The 20,829-nt window shown below is 36.4% G+C and overlaps 1 protein-coding gene across 1 annotated transcript; it reads right to left on the bottom strand.

Moving 5' to 3' along the window:
- Positions 1-19,656: 19,656 nt before the first annotated feature.
- LOC107917648 (dirigent protein 4) lies at positions 19,657-20,362 on the bottom strand. The gene has a single exon (XM_016846952.2). It carries the CDS (start codon positions 20,329-20,331, stop codon positions 19,774-19,776), a length of 558 nt encoding a protein of 185 aa, XP_016702441.1. The 5' UTR covers positions 20,332-20,362; the 3' UTR covers positions 19,657-19,773.
- Between the last annotated feature and the right edge of the window lie 467 nt (positions 20,363-20,829).

Below are 20,829 nucleotides of genomic sequence, written 5' to 3'. Positions count from 1 at the left end.
CCCTTAATATTAACCCTTAACCCATTATTATTGAAATCCCCTAAATAAATCCCTATTTTTGTCGAGATTTGAGTTGAATAAATTGCTTAGCTATGTCTTGTCCTTAATAGTTACTCTATGCTATTTAACTTGTTCTTAAGAAAAAATGTATACATATTAGTAGTGATATTCTGTTTGTAAGCTTTAGTATTTAAATTCCATAGTCAGAGAAGGAGTTATGTTGTACGTAAGTGATGATTAAATATTTTTCTAGTTAAGTAATTTTTCAACTCAATCTCGATTCTAACCCTTTCTTTCAGTTTGTGACCACATCCCCTAACCAAGCCTCATTACAACCCTCTAAAGATCTTTTGATTGATGTATCATCTTAAATTATAGTGGTGGAGATTTGATTTTCATGTAAGCCTATGGTAATGACTTTTCATTATTAACTATTGAGTGCTTCATTTATTGTCCTTAAACACCTCGAGTGATTTGAGTGAATCTTTAGTGAGGATGTGAAACTCTGTGATATTCTGAATCAAAGGTAATTACATAGATGAGGGGAGACACCTATGTTTGCATGATTAAATACTCAACTTGGAATGTTTGAAACTTTTATGTTTTTTTAGTTGAATTCTAAATGTATGATTACCTATGGAATATTTTGAGATGTTATCGATAGAAATTATAAGTTGAGAAGAATTTATTTTGGTTATGAGTTGAGAATTTTGCTTGAGGACAAGCAAATGCTTAAGTGTGGGGGTATTTGATAAACCGTAATTTATACATATTTTACCCCATGTTTAACGCATTTTATGGATGATTTCCCATTAGAATTGGTGAATTCGATGCTCCTAATGTATTAATTTCATGTTTTATACTTAGGAGAGCATAGGAGAGCGAAAGGAACGAGAAACAGACCAAAAATGGAAAAAACGGGCCAAAGTACGAAATCAACATGGCCTAGACCTCCTCACACGGGCAGACCACACGGCCATGTCAATTTGGCAGGCTCGAGCACGGCCTAAAGTAATCGCATATGGGCGTGTCACACGGGCGTGTCCCTATCGAACCCAAGTTGAGTCCAATTCGGAAAAGGCTAATTTTGAAGGCTTTTAGGCATTCCAAAGCCTATAAATACACCCTAGAGGAGGAAGAAAAGGGACACACAGGGAGGGAGTAAGAAATTACTCCGAGGAAGTCGATTGATCCATCTCAGAAGCCGGATTCATCATCAAGACTGAAGATCTCTCCTTAATTTCCCCTTCAAGAATTTTTGGTTTTCTTTATGTTTTGTATTCTTTATTATTCTGAGATGTTTTCTTATTTAGTTATGAACTAAAACCCCTAAATACCTAAGGGGAATGAAACCTAAGACGAATCTTGTTATTATTTTCTGAATTGTATGATAAATATTTAACTTGTTCTTAATTATGTGTTCTTAATTCTTGTTTTGATATCCCAGGATACTGATTCAAGATAAGCTCTTATTCAGAGGAGGAATAGACCCTGTCTAAGAGTACATTTGTCATAATTAAGCGGAGTTGTTTGCGCGCCTAAACATAGGGTGACAAGATTTTACCGGATTAGGGTGAAACCTAATAAGGGGATCCATAGATCGAGTTAATTCAACCCTAGGGTGTTAATTAAAGAAAGGTCTCAATTATTCAATCTAGGGATTAGACGTTATTAGCCTTGAATAGGGATAATAACATAACTTAGGGATCTCTACGGAACAAATTAAATGAATAAATTATCTAATTCAGAGCCAGAATAACAAGTACAGTCTAGGTGGATTTTTCCTTAGGTATTGTCTTAATTCAATCGATTTTCCCAAAAGCAATTCCCCAATTCTATTCTCTGTGAGTTCTTAGCTTAGATAATTAGTTAGTTAAAACAAAACCTCTTTATTCTTAGGCTAGATAATAAAAAGACAGTCATTACTAGTACTTTTAGTTCCTTTAGGTTCGACAATCCGGTCTTGTTAAAACTATACTACTGTTCTATAGGTACACTTGCCTGCATCGTGATAATAGTTAGTTTCAAGAATGATTAATTATAAATACTTACAACCTATCATGTGACAGCCCTAAAGTGACCCTAGTCGGAAAGCGGTTTCGGGACCGCTAAACCGAGTCACCAAATTATTTGAATATGATAATTATTGTCTAAAATATGTGAATATGAATGTGTGAAAGTTTTAAGCTTCGATTTAGTTAATTGCATGTGAATTTAGTAAATAGGACTTATGTGCGACACTTTTGAACTGTGATAGGTTAATCTATAAGGATCTATTAGTGCATGTAATCAAAAGGGTGGACTTGCATGTCAATTTCCCCACTTAATTAGTAGTGGCCGGCCATGACAAAGAGGGTGGACAAAATGTGATGGGTAAAACATGTCATAAACATGTTGTGTTAATGCTTTGTGTTAGAAATGATAAAATAAGGAGCATGGTAATAAAATAATGAAAAGGAAAATGATGAAGAAAAAAAAGGAAAAAGTTCTCATGTTGTTGAACTTGGCCGAATAGAAGAAAGAAAAAGAAGGGAAAGAGCTTGGAGAAAATCGGCTATGGTGGTTCACTAGACTAAGGTATGTTGATCTTGTTCCATGAAATTCATGCATATTTTTAGTTGTTAGCTTGAGTTCTACCTAGCCTATGGTTTAAATCTTTGCTATGAGATGGAGATGATATTCGGCCATGGGTGTTGCCTTCTTGGTTGGTGTTTGATGTTGTGGTGATGAGGCATGAAGATGAGCTAAGTTTCGGCTAAGGTGGACTTGTGTTGATGTCATTTGCATGCTAAGTGTGAAGCTTTGTAATGATACATGTGATGGTGATTGATGACTCTTGGATTTTCTTTTTAGCATTTTTGAGTTAGACATTAAGTTCGTTGTTTAACCCATGACCAAAATTGAAATGGTATGGTGTCTTGATGCATTCGGCCATGGTAGGAAGTAGATGAGAATTGGTAGTAAGGTGAAGTGCAAATGTTAGTATTTGATTTCTAGTGTATATATGTGTATTAGCCGAGTTTTTAACTTGAAACAAAATGGTATGTAGTCAACACAAGTAACCATATTTGTAGGAAATATTAAGCATATAATCGGCCTCAACATAGACATGCATATTCGGCCACATGAGGTAGATTGGTGTTGCATGTATTCGGTTAAAGGCAAGCATATTGATGCTTTTATCTTGGCTTAGATAATCGGCTAAAAGAGAGTGTGGGCTAATATGTTGAGTTGAGTCATGATTTCATATATATGTGACTCTAATGTCTAATGTATATATGGGTTAAGTACCTTGAGTTTCTCTTATTGATGTTCAAATGATTAAATCAATTTATTTGTTAAATTAAGCTCAAGAGTAAAGGGGAACTAAATCCGATAAAGCGAAGGAAAAAGTGATCGAATCGCCGTCGAAATCGTTCGACAACATCCGAGGTAAGTTTTCGAGTAATGAAACTTAGTTTACGATTTGATTAAGTCATGACGTATAATCATAACAAATATTCGGTGATATAATGATTCTACTTGAATTATTTGTTGAGTTAATTAGTCTATACGTATGATGGGTAGCCATATGTGCATAGAGATCATGTCATAAAGCAAACCAAATCATGCTGTTTGTATGTGGCTATTGAGCCAAAAATGGGAATGCTTAATAATTGACTTGTGTGTGAATTCTAGTTATGAAAATGAAATAAAGATGTGTCATGATTTACTGATATGTGCATGAATATTCGGATGATAACCGGGCTAAGTCCCGAACGCATTTGTGCTAGTGACTAATTCTGAGCTAAGTCCCGAAGGCATTTGTGCGAGTTACTAATTCCGGGCTTAGTCCCGAAGGCATTTGTGCGAGTTACTATATCCGGGTTAAGTCCCGAAGGCATTTGTGCGAACTACTTTATCTGGGCTAAGTCCCGAAGGCATTTGAGCGAGTGGCTATATCCGGTTGAAGCCCGAAGGTACTTGGTTTGGGAATGAGCGATCTTCCTGTAATAATTTCAATTAATATGCTCGTAAAATCCCAATGATGAGTTATGTTTCATATATGAATTGGATTAGTTGATTCCTTTTAAATAGTATTCGCTCAGTCGATTAATGAGCTTCCGGCTTTTGGTTAAGTTGATCTCTTGTATGAGTATAAGGGTTGGTAATGTGAAGTAGGTGTGATTTTGAGAATGTGTGTATATGAAATTATCCGTTTAGTCATATGAATGCTATACTTCAATTGTGCCTAATTTCATTGCTCAAAACTTACTAAGCATTAAATGCTTATTCCGTTTCTTTGATTCTCTGTTTTATAGATTTTGGTTCGTTAGCTATCGGACTCGGGATTGTCGAAGTTTTGGTACACTTTTGGTTGAACTCTGAAAATGGCATGTATAGGACTACCCTTGTGTTATTAGTCAAGTACTTTGGAGTTGTATATATTTGGATAGCCATGCGAAAATGGCTTATATATTTTGAGCATAGTGTTATAATCATTTTGTATGTATATGGCTATTGAGAGGTGTGGATATGTTTGGCAATGATTGGCCATTGGAGTGGTTAATCATGATCATATTTTGTACTATATATATGCTGAAGGGCTAGTTGAATCATGGAAACTATGTAATAGGTAAAGTCTACCTTAAAGGCAGATGCTGACAGCAGCAGTGATGTGAATTTGAAAAATCACTAAAAATAGTAGGAATGAAATTAAATAGTGAATAAATTATGTAATCGAATATTGTTGAATCTACTTTCATATGGAAGAAACGAAACGATCATATGAGTCGTATTTTGAGAGATACTTAAGTTTTCATGGAACAGGGCCAGAGCAATTTCTGGATCCCCTGATTTGACTTTGGAAATTCACTATAAATTAACCAGAGATAATTAGAAGTCATGCAATATATGTATAGATTCCTTTTTGAGTATATTTTTGTTAGAAACAAATGGCATAAGTATTGAATCCCTGTACAGGAAGATATCTAAGTCGTAATGCATGAAGGTCAGAGTAGTCGAACCCTGTAACAGGGGAGACTTTAACTAATAAACTGTACTAATTGGCCTGACCAAAAATTCTAGAAAAAACATTGTAGATGGACATATGAGTATAGTTTCAGGAAAAATTTATAGAACTGGTTTTCGAGTTTTGGAACTCGAGATATGATTTTTAAGGTGACAGTGACGCAGTTAGCCAGCTTGTCTTGAAATTTTAAATGAACTGTGTTTTACAATGAAATAAGTCCGTAAATACCTCGTGTTCAACTCCGGCAACGGTCTCGGGTATGGGGTGTTACAATTTTATTGGTATCAGAGCTACGGTTTAGTCGATTCTAGGACTACCGTAATACGTTTGGGTCTAGCTATACATGCCATTATGCGATTATTTGATAGTGTGGTGATTTCTGACAATTGAAAATGTGTTTATTTATAGTAATGGATCCCGATCCCAACCGAGCGGTAGCTGATGATCTTGAGAGTGTAGCGCCTGCTCCCACGCAAGGGACAGCGCCGGCGGACTCTCAACCTATTGCTAGTAATCCGAATGATGAAGCTAGACAAGCTTTTTATAGCATGATGAATGATTGGTTCAACCAATACATTCGAACTAATACGGCTATTCCACGACCTCCATTCCCGACTAATACCACCCCCGCACCTACAATACCTCCGGTAACTGACCAAATAAGGTCAAATAAGCCCCCAGTTGATAGAATCCGAAAACACGGGGCTACTGAATTTAAAGCTACGGACAGCAATGATGCCAAGCAAGCTGAATTTTGGTTGGACAACACTATTCGGGTACTCGATGAACTATCTTGCACAGCCGATGAATGCCTAAAGTGTACTATCTCCTTGCTACGTGATTCTGCCTACTATTGGTGGAATATGTTGATTTCTGTTGTGCCCAGAGAGCAAGTAACTTGGGAGTTTTTCCAAACTGAGTTTCGGAAAAAGTATATCAGTCAAAGATTCATGGATCAAAAATGGAAGGAATTTTTTGAACTTAAACAAGGTTCCATGTCGGTTACCGACTATGAACGAAAATTTGTGAGGCTTAGCCGGTATGCATGAGAATGCATTTCTTCAGAAGCTGTGATGTGTAAACGTTTCGAAGATGGACTGAATGATGATATAAAACTGTATGTTGGCATTTTAGAAATCCGAGAATTTGTGGTACTTGTCGAGCGAGCTTGCAAAGCCGAGGAGCTCAGTAAGGAGAAAAGGAAAGCTGATATGGGAGCAAAGGAGTTTCGAAAGAGATCTTCGGGAAAGCCCTTCCAACAGTCATCGAAGAAATTTAGAGATGACTTAGGCCGATCTAGAGACACTTCGGGTTTTTCTAGACGAGATCGCGACCGACCCCCTGTGGGTACACGAGTCACTTCGGTCGCCAGTGTTGGAAACGATCGTCGAGACAGAACGGAGTGCCAGTATTGTGGTAAATGGCATTCGGGGAGTTGTAGATTCCATGACCGCTCCTGTTACAAGTGCGGATCAGCTGACCACTTTATTAAAGATTGCCCGAGATTGTCTGAATAGAACGTAAATCAGAGTGGGAAACCCGGTGCTACTACTGCTCGGGGTAGACCATCTAGAAATACGGGCAATGCTAGTGGCGGTCAGAGAGGATCTAGAGATGCTACAACCAGATCTGAGGCTCGTGCTCCTGCTAGAGCTTACGCTATACGCGCACACGAGGATGCTTCCTCGCCAGATGTTATTACCGGTACTTTTATTCTCTTTGATACTAATGTGATTGCTTTGATTGACCCTGGTTCTACTCATTCTTATATATGTGAAACCTTAGCATCCAGTAAGACTTTACCTGTTGAGTCTACTGAGTTTGTAATTCAGGTGTCAAATCCTTTGGGTCGTTACGTGCTTGTCGACAAAGTGCGCAAGAAATGTCCCCTAGTAATCCGAGGTTCCTGTTTTCCAGCCGATTTGATGCTTTTACCGTTTGACGAATTTGATGTTATCCTCGGTATGGATTGGTTGACTGTACATGATGCAATTGTAAATTGCAAAAGAAAAACTATCGATTTAAGGTGTGTAAATAACGAGGTAATCCGAGTTGAGTCTACTGACTTGAATAGGTTGCCAGCTGTAATAACATCGATGTTGGCTCAGAAATATGTAAGAAAGGGGTGTGAAGCATACCTTGCGTATGTACTTAATGACAAAGAGTTAGAAAAGAAGCCTGAATCTGTGCCAGTGGTTTGTGAATACCCGGATGTTTTTTCCGAAGAGTTACCGGGTTTACCACCTGTTCGGGACGTAGAGTTTGGTATTGAGCTCGTACCTGGGACTACACCGATTTCGATAGCTCCGTATCGTATGGCACCAACAGAATTAAAGGAATTGAAAGCTCACTTGCAAGAGTTGACGGATAGAGGTTTCGCTCGACCAAGTTTCTCACCTTGGGGTGCACCAGTATTGTTTGTGAAAAAGAAGGACGAAACCATGAGGTTGTGCATCGACTATCGTCAGCTGAATAAGGTGACAATAAAGAATAAATATCCGATACCGCGCATTGACGATTTGTTGATCAACTAAAGGGAGCCTCAGTGTTTTCAAAGATAGATTTGAGATCGGGTTATTATCAGTTGCGAATTCGAGATTCAGATATACCCAAAACAGCTTTCAGAACGAGATACGGTCACTACGAGTTCTTACTGATGCCGTTTGGGCTTACTAATGCCCCTGCGTATTTATGGATCTGATGAATCGGGTCTTCAGACAGTATCTGGACCGGTTTGTAGTTGTGTTTATTGATGACATCTTGGTCTACTCAAGAGTTGAAACCGAGCATGCTGAGCACCTGAGATTAGTGTTGCAGATTTTACGAGATAAGCAGTTATATGCTAAGTTCAGTAAGTGTGAGTTCTGGTTAAGAGAGGTGAGCTTCTTGGGTCATGTGGTATCCGCATCGGGTATTCGAGTTGATCCAAGCAAAATTTCAGCCATACTTAACTGGAAGCCTCCGAGAAATATTACTGAGGTTCGGAGCTTTTTGGGACTTGCCGGTTACTACCGACGGTTTGTAAAAGGTTTCTCGATGATAGCCACACCAATGATGAAACTACTTCAGAAAGATGTTAAGTTTGAATAGACAGAAAAGTGTCAGAAAAGTTTCGATCAATTGAAAAGTCATTTGACGGAAGCTCCAGTACTAGTGCGGCCCGAATCAGGCAAGGAGTTCGTCATTTACAGTGATGCATCCTTACTTGGGTTGGGTTGTGTATTGATGCAAGAAGGTCGAGTTGTAGCTTATGCGTCGAGGCAACTAAAGCCACATGAGAAAAATTATCCAACCCATGATCTCGAACTGGCTGCCATCGTATTCGCTTTGAAAATATGGTGACATTACTTATTTGGTGAGAAATGCCATGTATATTCAGATCACAAAAGTCTCAAATATTTGATGACTCAAAGAGACTTGAATCTGTGACAAAGACGTTGGCTTGAGTTGTTAAAAGATTATGAGCTTGTCATTGACTATCACCCTGGAAAGGCTAATGTGGTTGCGGATGCTTTGAGTCGTAAATCACTGTTTGCTTTACGAGCGATGAATGTACACTTGTCTGTTCTATCCGACAATGTGTTAGTAGCCGAATTAAAGGCTAGACCATTGTTGATTCATAAAATTCGTGAAGCTCAGAAAGTCGATGATGAATTGGTTACAAAACGGGCTGAATGTGTTTCGGATAGGGAATCAGAGTTTCAAATTGATGATGACGATTGTTTGAGGTTCAGAAGTCGTTTATGTGTTCCAAGAAATTCAGAACTTATTTCGATGATTCTGAACGAAGGTCATAGTAGCCGAATGTCAATTCACCCGGGGAGCACGAAATTGTACAACGATCTGAGACGTCAGTTTTGGTGGCATGGTATGAGACGAGACATTTCCGATTTTGTTTTGAAGTGTTTAATATGCCAACAAGTGAAAGCGGAACATCAAGTGCCTACGGGTTTACTCCAGCCGATCATGATACCTGAATGGAAATGGGATCGAGTCACGATGGATTTTGTGTCTGGGTTGCCATTGTCGACAAGTAAGAAAGATGCGATTTGGGTTGTTGTTGATAGACTGACTAAGTCGGCTCATTTTATTCCCGTACGTACGGATTATTCACTGGATAAACTAGCTGAATTGTATGTTTCTCAGATTGTGAGATTACACGGGGTACCCATTTCTATTGTGTCGGATAGAGATCCGAGATTCACCTCGCGATTTTGGAAGAAATTGCAAGAAGCTTTGGGTACCAAGTTGCATTTTAGCACCGCTTTTCATCCCCAAACCGATGGTCAATCCGAGCGGATAATTCAGATACTCGAGGATATGTTGAGATGCTGCATCCTTGAGTTTAGTGGTTCATGAGAATGGTATCTACCTTTGATTGAGTTCGCTTACAACAATAGTTTTCAGTCAAGCATTAAGATGGCGCCTTACGAGGCTTTGTACGGTCGAAAATGCCGTACACCATTGTTTTGGACCGAGCTCGGTGAAAGTAAAATTTTCAGAGTTGATTTGATTAAAGATGCTGAACAGAAAGTAAAAATAATTCGTGAAAGTCTGAAGGCAGCATCAGATCGTCAGAAGTCGTACGCGGATTTGAAACGAAAGGACATTGAGTATCAGGTGGGAGATAAAGTGTTTCTTAAAGTTTCACCTTGGAAAAAGATACTCAGATTTGGGCGTAAGGGCAAATTGAGTCCGAGGTTCATCGGGCCATATGAAATATCCGAACGAGTCAGTCCAGTTGCGTATAGATTGATGTTGCCCCCTGAACTTGAAAAGATTCACGACGTCTTTCATGTTTCGATGCTTCGACGTTATAGATCTGATCCATCGCACATAATTAATCCATTAGAGGTTGAAATTCAACCCGATATGAGTTATGAAGAAAACCGATTCGTATCCTGGCTCGTGAAGTGAAAGAGTTACGAAACAAAAAGGTTCCTTTAGTAAAAGTGTTATGGCTCAAACACGGGATGGAAGAAGCTACTTGGGAGACCGAGAACTCTATGAAAGAACGATACCCAAACCTATTTACCGGTAAGATTTTCAGGGACGAAAATTTCTCAAGTGGGGGAGAGTTGTGACAGCCCTAAAGTGACCCTAGTCGGAAAGCGGTTTCGGGACCGCTAAACCGAGTCACCAAATTATTTGAATATGATAATTATAGTCTAAATATGTGAATATGAATGTGTGAAAGTTTTAAGCTTCGATTTAGTTAATTGCATGTGAATTTAGTAAATAGGACTTATGTGTGACACTTTTGAAATGTGATAGGTTAATCTATAAGGATCTATTAGTGCATGTAATCAAAAGGGTGGACTTGCATGCCAATTTCCCCACTTAATTAGTAGTGGCCGGCCATGACAAAGAGGGTGGACAAAATGTGATGGGTAAAACATGTCATAAACATGTTGTGTTAATGCTTTATGTTAGAAATGATAAAATAAGGAGCATGGTAATAAAATAATGAAAAGGAAAATGAGGAAGAAAAAAAAAGGAAAAAGTTCTCATGTTGTTGAATTTGGCCGAATAGAAGAAAGAAAAAGAAGGGAAAGAGCTTGGAGAAAATCGGCTATGGTGGTTCACTAGACTAAGGTATGTTGATGTTGTTCCATGAGATTCATGCATATTTTTAGTTGTTAGCTTGAGTTCTACCTAGCCCATGGTTTAAATCTTTGCTATGAGATGGAGATGATATTCGGCCATGGGTGTTGCCTTCTTGGTTGGTGTTTGATGTTGTGGTGATGAGGCATGAAGATGAGCTAAGTTTCGGCTAAGGTGGACTTGTGTTGATGTCATTTGCATGCTAAGTGTGAAACTTTGTAATGATACATGTGATGGTGATTGATGACTCTTGGATTTTCTTTTTAGCATTTTTGAGTTAGACATTAAGTTCTTTGTTTAACCCATGACCAAAATTGAAATGGTATGGTGTCTTGATGCATTCGGCCATGGTAGGAAGTAGATGAGAATTGGTAGTAAGGTGAAGTGCAAATGTTAGTATTTGATTTCTAGTGTATATATGTGTATTAGCCGAGTTTTTAACTTGAAACAAAATGGTATGTAGTCAATACAAGTAACCATATTTGTAGGAAGTATTAAGCATATAATCGGCCTCAACATAGACATGCATATTCGGCCACATGAGGTAGATTGGTGTTGCATGTATTCGGTTAAAGGCAAGCATATTGATGCTTTTATCTTGGCTTAGATAATCGGCTAAAAGAGAGTGTGGGCTAATATGTTGAGTTGATTCATGATTTCATATATATGTGACTCTAATGTCTAATGTATATATGGGTTAAGTACCTTGAGTTTCTCTTATTGATGTTCAAATGATTAAATCAATTTATTTGTTAAATTAAGCTCAAGAGCAAAAGGGAACTAAATCCGATAAACCGAAGGAAAAAGTGATCAAATAGCCGTCGAAATCGTTCGACAACATCCGAGGTAAGTTTTCGAGTAATGAAACTTAGTTTACGATTTGATTAAGTCATGACGTATAATCATAACAAATATACGGTGATATAATGATTCTACTTGAATTATATTTTGAGTTAATTAGTCTATACGTATGATGGGTAGCCGTATGTGCATAGAGATCACGTCATAAAGCAAACCAAATCATGCTGTTTGTATGTGGCTATTGAGCCAAAAATGGGAATGCTTAATAATTGACTTGTGTGTGAATTCTAGTTATGAAAATGAAATAAAGATGTGTCATGATTTACTGATATGTGCATGAATATTCGGATGATAACCGGGCTAAGTCCCAAAGGCATTTGTGCTAGTGACTAATTCCGGGCTAAGTCCCGAAGGCATTTGTGAGAGTTACTAATTCCGGGCTAAGTCCCGAAGGTATTTGTGCGAGTTACTATATCCGGGTTAAGTCCCGAAGGCATTTGTGCGAACTACTATATCCGGGCTAAGTCGCGAAGGCATTTGAGCGAGTGGCTATATCCGGTTGAAGCCCGAAGGTACTTGGTTTGGGAATGAGTGACCTTGCTGTAATAATTTCAATTAATATGCTCGTAAAATCCCAATGATGAGGTATGTTTCATATATGTATTGGATTAGTTGATTCCTTTTAAATAGTATTCGCTCAGTCGATTAATGAGCTTCCGGCTTTTGGTTAAGTTGATCTCTTGTATGAGTATAAGGGTTGGTAATGTGAAGTAGGTGTGATTTTGAGAATGTGTGTATATGAAATTATCCGTTTAGTCATATGAATGCTATAATTCAACTGTGCCTAATTTCATTGCTCAAAACTTACTAAGCATTAAATGCTTATTTTGTTTCTTTGATTCTCTGTTTTATAGATTTTGGTTCGTCAGCTATCGGACTCGGGATTGTCGAAGTTGAAGTCATCCACACTATCAAAGCCCTTTTGGTACACTTTTGGTTGAACTCTGAAAATAGCATGTATAGGACTACCCTTGTGTTATTAGTCAAGTACTTTGGAGTTGTATATATTTGGATAGCCATGCGAAAATGGCTTATATATTTTGAGCATAGTGTTATAATCATTTTGTATGTATATGGCTATTGAGAGGTGTGGATATGTTTGGCAATGATTGGCCATTGGAATGGTTAATCATGATCATATTTTGTACTATATATATGCTGAAGGGCTAGTTGAATCATGGAAACTATGTAATAGGTAAAGTCTACCTTAAAGGCAGATGCTGACAGCAGCAGTGATGTGAATTTGAAAAATCACTCAAAATATTAGGAATGAAATTAAATAGTGAATAAATTATGTAATCGAACCTTGATGAATCTACTTTCATATGGAAGAAACGAAACGATCATATGAGTCGTATTTTAAGAGATATTTAAGTTTTCGTGGAATAGGGCCAGAGCAATTTCTGGATCCCCTGATCTGACTTTGGAAATTCACTATAAATTAACCAGAGATAATTAGAAGTCATGCGATATATGTATAGATTCATTTTTAAGTCTAGTTTCGTTAGAAACAAGCAGCATAAGTATTGAATCCCTGTACAGGAAGATATCTAAGTCGTAATGCATGAAGGTCAGAGTAGTCAAACCCTGTAACAGGGGAGACTTTAACTAACAAACTGTACTAATTGGCCCGACCAAAAATTCTGGAAAAAAAATTGTAGATGGACATATGAGTATAGTTTCAGGAAAAATTTACAAAACTAGTTTTCGAGTTTTGGAACTAGAGATATGATTTTTAAGGTGACCGTGACGTAGTTAACCAGCTTGTCTGGAAATTTTAAATGAACTGTGTTTTACAATGAAATAAGTCCGTAAATACCTCGTGTTCGACTCCGGCAACGGTCTCGGGTACGGGGTGTTACATATCACGAAATCACGCAATCACACGGCAACGACGCCAAAAACTTAATTCGGGATATTCGTGACAGGTTTTAAATATTTATAATGAATCGTTCTTGAAATTAACTATTATCACGATGAAGGCAAGTATACCTATCGAACAGTAGTATAGCTTTAGCAAGACCGGGCTATCAAAGCCAAAGGAACTAAAAGTACTAATATCAACTTTCTTTTTATTATCTAGCCTAAAAAATAAAAGGGTTTTGTTTATCTAACTAATTAACTAAACTAAGAAATCACAGAAAAGAAATTTGGGGAAAAATAGTTTTTGAAAAACTCAATTGATTAAGAAAATACCTAAGGAAAAATCGACCTAGACTTCACTTGTTATTTGACTCTGAATTGGATGATTTATTCATTCAACTTGTTCCGTAGAGATCCTTAAGTTATATTATTATCTCTCTCGAGACTAACAATGTCTAACCCTAGATTGATTAATTGAAATCTCTTTCTAATTAACACCCTAGTGTTCCATTAACTTGATCTATGGATCCCCTTATTAGGTTTCACCCTAATCCGGCAAAATCTTGTCACCTTATCTTTAGGCACACAACCAACTCCACTTAATTATGATAAATTTACTCTTAGACTGGGTTTATTCCTCCTTTGAATAAGAGCTTAACTTGAATCAATATCCTGGAATATCAAAACAAGAATTAGGAACACATAATTAAGAACAAGTAAAATATTTATATTACAATTTAGATAATAATAACAAGATTCGTCTTAGGTTTCATCCCCCTTAGGTATTTAGGGGTTTTAGTTCATACTAATGAAAGAAAACATCTCAAAAGAATAGAAATAACAAAACATAAGAAAACCCAAAACTCCTGAGGGAATTTGAAGGGAGATCTTCAGTCTTGATGGTGAATCCGGCTTTTGAGATAGATCGATTGGCTTTCCTTGAGCAATTCCTTGCTTCCTCCTCTGTGTCCCCAGGTGTTTAAATAGGCTTTGGAATGCCTAAGAGCCCTCAAAATTGGCCTTTTTCGAATTGGACTAAACTTGGGCTTGGCAGGGACACGCCTGTGTGACACGCCCGTGTGCGATTGCTTAAGGTCATGGTCAAGGATGTAAATGGGCATAGGCATGTGATCTACCCGTGTAACTCATGCTTTGACCTTGCCAAAGGGACACGGCCATGTGGTCTGCTCGTGTGAGGAAGTCTAGGCCGTGTTGATTTCGTACGTTAGCCCATTTTCTCTGTTTTTGGCCCGTTTCTCGTTCCTTTCACTCTCTTATGCTCACCTAAGTATAAAACATGAAATTAAGGGATTAGGAGCATCGAATTCATCAATTCTAAGGACAAACCATCCATAAATACGTTAAGTATGGGGTAAAAATATGTATAAATTATGGTTTATCAATGATTCATAATGTGTTTCATGTGTCGATGTTGTGACAATATCGTTCTAATCCTTAACATGTGATTTCACCAACAGAGCTTGAGATTCGACCTAATATGACTTATGGTGAAGAACCAATCAAGATCTTAGCTTGAGAAGTTAAACAGTTGAGAAATAACAGTATAGCCCTAGTAAAAGTTTTATGGCAATGACATGGGGTCGAAGAGGCTACGTGGGAACTTGAGGAAGCTATGAGAAAACAGTACCCAAACCTCTTTTTCGGTAAGATTTTCAAGAAAGAAAATCCCTAAAGGGGGAGAGTTGTAATAGCCCGATTTTGGGTCTAGTCAGAATAGTGGTTTCGGGACCACGAATCTGACGTAGAAAGATTTATTTTTATTAAATTTTTATGGTCTACAGTTTTATGAAATTTTTTCGTGAAAATTTCTTTCGAAAATTTTATTGATTGGGCACTTAATTTGGCTAAAATGATTAAATAACAATAAGTGCAAAATTTAGGTTCTACCTGCTAAAAGTGTTAGATTGTTATGAGATTTTAAATTGAAGGTCCTTAGATGGTATTAGACCGGCTGTTAAGATAGTGGACAAAAATGGACATGGAGTACTAGAATTTTAAAATTTTTTAGTTGTATGTATATACTTGGATTGGTGCTATGTTATGTTGCGTAGGTGTGTGCATTAAAGGGTGGCAAAATGGCTTGGTAAATAGCCTTATTTTTTTCCACACGGGTAGACACACGGGCATGTGTCTAGGCCGTGTGCGACACACGCTTGCCCCATGGGCATGCTTTAGGCCGTGTGTCCCCTGTACCTTAGTTTTGAGAAACAGAATGCTCAGAATTGAGCACATGGGTAGAGACATGGGCGTGTGTCTCAGCAGTGTGGATGACACGGCCTCGAACATGGGTGTGTGCCCTGGCCGTGTGAAGTCTACACCTATTTTATGAAAATTAATTTTCCATACGGCCTAGCACATGGGCGTGTGATCTCAATTTGTTCATGGGTTACATGTCAGTAAGTTACACTGGGTTAGGACACGGGCGTGTATGACCACACGGCCTACCCACACGAGCGTGTGACCCCTGTTTAGTGGAAAATTTTCTAAGTTTTATAAAAATTTCTAAAGTTCTCGGTTTAGTCCCGAACCATTTTCAATGTGTGTTTTGGGTCTCGTAGGCTCGTATTAAGGACTTTGCGATTAAATGAAAATGGTTTTAATTTGGACGCAAATTTGTAACTCGGAAGTGTATGATGGTTTGTGTTATAAGTCTGGTAATGCCTCGTACCCTGTTCCGGCATTAAATATGGGTAAGAGCTGCTACATTAAAAATTTTACAAATTGGTACATAGGCTAGCTAAATTAAGCTCCCATGACCTCAAAAACATAAAAATTATAAGAAAATGACTTGGAAATACTTACCAATTGAGGACTGAATGCAAAAGCTTCAAAAATGGTTTTTTTTCTTTAGGTTTTTTGGCTTTAAAGGGAGAGAAAGAAGAAATATGAACAAAATTTCACTAAAGTTTCTTATATATACTTTAATTAAATCCTTAATTACCTAATTAACTTAATTTAATCATACTTTATTAACTTAAACTATATTAATCAATTTAAGTGTAATCTTCCATCATCAAGCACTAGTCCGTATTACAAAGTGTTTTAATTACCAATCTCGAAATTTAAACTAATTGTATTTTATGTCAATAAGTATTTGGCCAATTAAAAAACCTATAGCGATAAGACTTTTATACGCCTTAATTAACAATTAATTCAACAAAATTATCAGACCAAACTTTAATATTCTTTTATACCAACTCCATATTTAATATTTTCGACCCGGTTTACAGAAATGGGATTCTGAAACAGCCTTTTCTAGCACCACTAAAAATTGGGTTATTACATTGCTTATCAATTTCGTGTCACAAAAACTTTGTTTTATTTTCACTTTTGGTTCTTCAAATTTCTCATTTCAATCCCTTAACTTTTGAATATTTACATTTTGACCCTAAAATTTTTCACATATTTATAATTTAGTCAATACCTCGAATTAATTTCTTTCACTACTCAATTCTTTTCAATTTCTCCCTATATCCACTTTTCTTCTCTACTAACACTAATAGTTCTTATTTAATTTCCTTTGAAAATTCTAACACACGTCAACTTGTACTATCATTATTCCTAACTTAGAAAGTCTTAAGGATGTTACATTTTAGCTCTATTACCAACTGAACTTAGGCTTTTAATATAAAAGTATACGAGTTACATACACACAGCCAATTACTTACTCAAGATTGAGGTAAGTCATACCATTAACTTCACAAGTGAATAAATCCATAAACAGGTCTAGAATAAATTCAACTTAGGTCATGCCCAATGTATTGTTAGTCTAGATAGTCACACCTATGTCTTTATCTTTCTCTGAGTCACCAATTTTGATATCCAAGACAATGTATCTCTCTAATTGGACTTGATAGACAACAAAATAGTCATTTGAATCAATTTTCTTTATTTTGATTCTTCAGACTATAAATTGTTTAGATTACCTACTAATAAAAATTGTCTTCTTGCATTATGATCCGACCACATGATTCAACTTGATATTAGTTAAATGTTACACAATCAGTAAACCAATATTTGATTACACATTTTATTTTTCATGCAAAGACCATTGAAGAGAAGTATGCAAAAGATAATAATTTACAATATGAAATTTTATTAATAAATATGTTCAAGAAGTTGCAAGCATTAATGACAAAATAACTACACTAAGGGTCTTAGATTCCAATAGTAACTTCATTTGTTGAAATGATGAAAGCCCTCATAGGAGTCTTCCAATAAGCATAATTCAATGAGTCAATCAACAATAGGACTCAAGAAATCGAATGTCTTCCTTCATGGATTCCATGATTATAAACCAACCATAGGATCTCCTTCAAGTGTGTCTGTAGTTTGCTCTGTTACCAATTGAAACGACCTCGATTTGCCTTTGTTACAATTTATTGTTCCTTTTATTGTTGTAACAAGAGTTAGGATAGGAAAACGGAACAAGACAATTTTGCAGGGAGATGACAAGATAAGCAAATGAGAGAAAGAAAACCAACACAAGTTTGTTAACACAGTTTGAATTTAACAATGAATTTAGCAATCCTACCTATGCCGAGCCTTGCTTAGAAATAATTTTATTTAACAATTAATTAGGAACAACTCTTGATTTAATAATGATTAATTTAACAATGAATTTAACAATCCTACCTATGCGGAGCCTTGCTTAGAAATAATTTTATTTAACAATTAATCAAGAACAACTCTTGATTTAACAATGATTAATTTAACAATCCTACCTATGCAGAGTCTTACTTAGAAATAATTTTATTTAACAATTAATCAGGAACAACTCTTAATTTAGGCCCAGTTTACCCTTACACTAATGGATAATTACAACATCAAAGTTGTGCCCAAATTATTACAATTACTCTCCCCAAAAACCTCATAGTGCAAACACTTAAACTCTTCGTCTAATAAAAAAGTGTCAAAATATCAAGTATAATATAGTAAAATACTCGACAAATGAACACCAAAAGCACTCTCTACTATGTGTGTATGGCATCTTAAAAACAGGCTTTGAATAATTTCATCCCAAGTAAAAAAAAAAGAAAAAAAAAAGAAAGATAGATCAGTCTTCAACAAATACAATCCCACTTAAAGTAAATCTGATCAGCTCGTTATCTTTTAAGACAGCAAGAAATCCTAGTCAAAATTCTAACTTCTAGTTCTTGCATATGTTACTTTATCAAAATATAAATGACCAACATTAATTTTATACAAGTAAATTTACCAATAACATCACTTTGATTGTCATAAACTGTTCAAACAGAGAATGAAATAGGTATATGGGACAGTCAACCAAAGTTCCTAATAGAGCCATTACAAGTTATGCCCTTCTGTTGAATAGGAAACTGCATTTTTGGCCCATTCAAAAGTTAAAAAATTCAATTGAAGTAATTTTAATACAAAATGTTAAGCTTTGGCACCATTTTTTTTTATTTTATCTTGGATCCATTACACAATTCTTGACTTCACCCCTACCGGTTACCATCACTGCACTGGTGTTTTCTCAGCTGAGAACATCGTGGAGGAAGAAGCAGAAATGAGTTAACTTTGAACAGGCGTAGCAGTCTTGGAATAGTATCCGGTGCCATGGCAATGCAAAATATCATTGCCCCCGCAAATATCATCTGTTTCTCCATTTTTCTCCATCCCTGAAATTCTTAATTTATTTTCTTTTTGTAAATACAATCAATATGAGGGCCAAAGAAATAAATTGAAGCATATTTGGGTAGTAAAAGAAGCAATACCTTTTGTTTAAAGATTACATCACTAATCATTTACCATACTGAGATGCGGTGTACTTCTCTCGCCACTAAATTTATCCAGGGCAATCAGACGCTACCCTACGTATTAATCATTTACCATACTGAGTTCCTTGTTGGTTGCTTTGATAACTTCTTAAATAATAAAAAAGTTTAGAAGACAAAATATCTTTTTATTATTGTTACTTAATTCTTAACATTGAATTCGTTTGAAAAACAAAATAGTACAGATATATGACTAAAATAGAGTTCATAATTCATACAAGATTTTCAAGTTGCAATTTGTTTGGCAAGATAGAAATGGTCGTCACGGTAAATTCAAACTTTTTTTAATCAGATTAAAATGTATGTGCAAGCTAGGTTATTATGTTGCAGGTCTATTCTTAATGTTTCATCTTCTTTAATTAGTGACTGGGGTCTATTGCAGCCAATTTTGTGGTGTTTTCATAGGGGAAATGAAATGTTCACTTATTAAAAAATAGAAATATAAATATTTTATTAAATAGAAATATAAATATTTTATTTTGGCAAGGCAAGGGAATATTATTTTAAGTTGATTCATTTAAAAGTATGATGAAATTTACTAAATTTCTCATACATTTATTCTAATCAAGTGCTGCAAAACCATGTGAATCTTGCACAGTCCAAGAGAATGTCCTCTTAGTAATGAATTACGGTCACGTTATATTCAATAATAACAGTGGTGCCATCGAAAAAGTAATTCTTGAGTCGTGCATACCCTTCTGCCATCCTGAATTCTCCTCTTCCTCCCACCACCGAAAGCTCACGTTCCATCTTTATTAACGGATTCCTTGAAAATATGCTAATAGAGCTGCCCTTAAACTTTCCGGCAGTAAATCCAAAATCTAAGTACATCACCACAGTCGTTGAATTTTTGCCGGACAAGATCCCAAGTCCCAGAGCATTCCCAATCACCTCTGAGTTGTCCCCAGGACCTATCTTGAGGGGATCATCAATGGCATATAGGGTGCCAAATGGCACTGATGAGTAGTTGTCGTTGCTTGTGTTGTTAGCTTGGGCTACCATGACTACTGTTGGGTTCTTACCGCGGAGAGTTTCATGCAAAAAGAAGTAAAGATTAGTGACCTTAACCGGCCTGGGATCATATGGTAAGCTCTCCGAGTAGTATTGGCTCTGCACCGCTACTTGGGAGAGGCAGACCATCAGAATCCAAGTCAACGTCAATGTTCCTCTCATTGTCTCTGCTCTACAAATTTATGGGGCGAAATATAGATGAAGGCTAGTATTTATTGCCTAAAACATTTTATATATCGTGTTGATTTCTCATCTGAAAAGATAAGGCAGGAATTAAGCTGAGTTAGTTTAAGGCTCTCTTTTCGTGACGTTGTTTGCATAATTTCAGTAACTTTTTTGTTTGGCTGAGAAAAAACAATATTAATAAAGAAAAGGAATCTTCATCGCCCAATATTTTCTCAAAAATCATTTTAGAGATAGTAGTGAGCTATTCAAAGATAATTTAATAAATTACTTTTAGTTATCATTGTGGTGCTTATCAATCAATTTCACCTTACTTTTTCCGATAACTAAGAAATTGTTTATTTTATTAACAAACAACCCTCTCAAGATTTAATTTATTTATAATATAAAAAGTTAAAGAAACTCAATTCACAACAAAACAAGTTTTTACCGGCCTTTTTTAGTCTTATAAGTGTCACTAAATTTTGCAGCATTTAT

This window comes from Gossypium hirsutum, chromosome A01 (assembly GCF_007990345.1).
Source record: "Gossypium hirsutum isolate 1008001.06 chromosome A01, Gossypium_hirsutum_v2.1, whole genome shotgun sequence".
Lineage (NCBI taxonomy): Eukaryota > Viridiplantae > Streptophyta > Magnoliopsida > Malvales > Malvaceae > Gossypium > Gossypium hirsutum.
The sequence above is the reverse complement of the archived record's forward strand: the minus strand, read 5'-3'. Positions and strand labels throughout refer to the sequence as shown.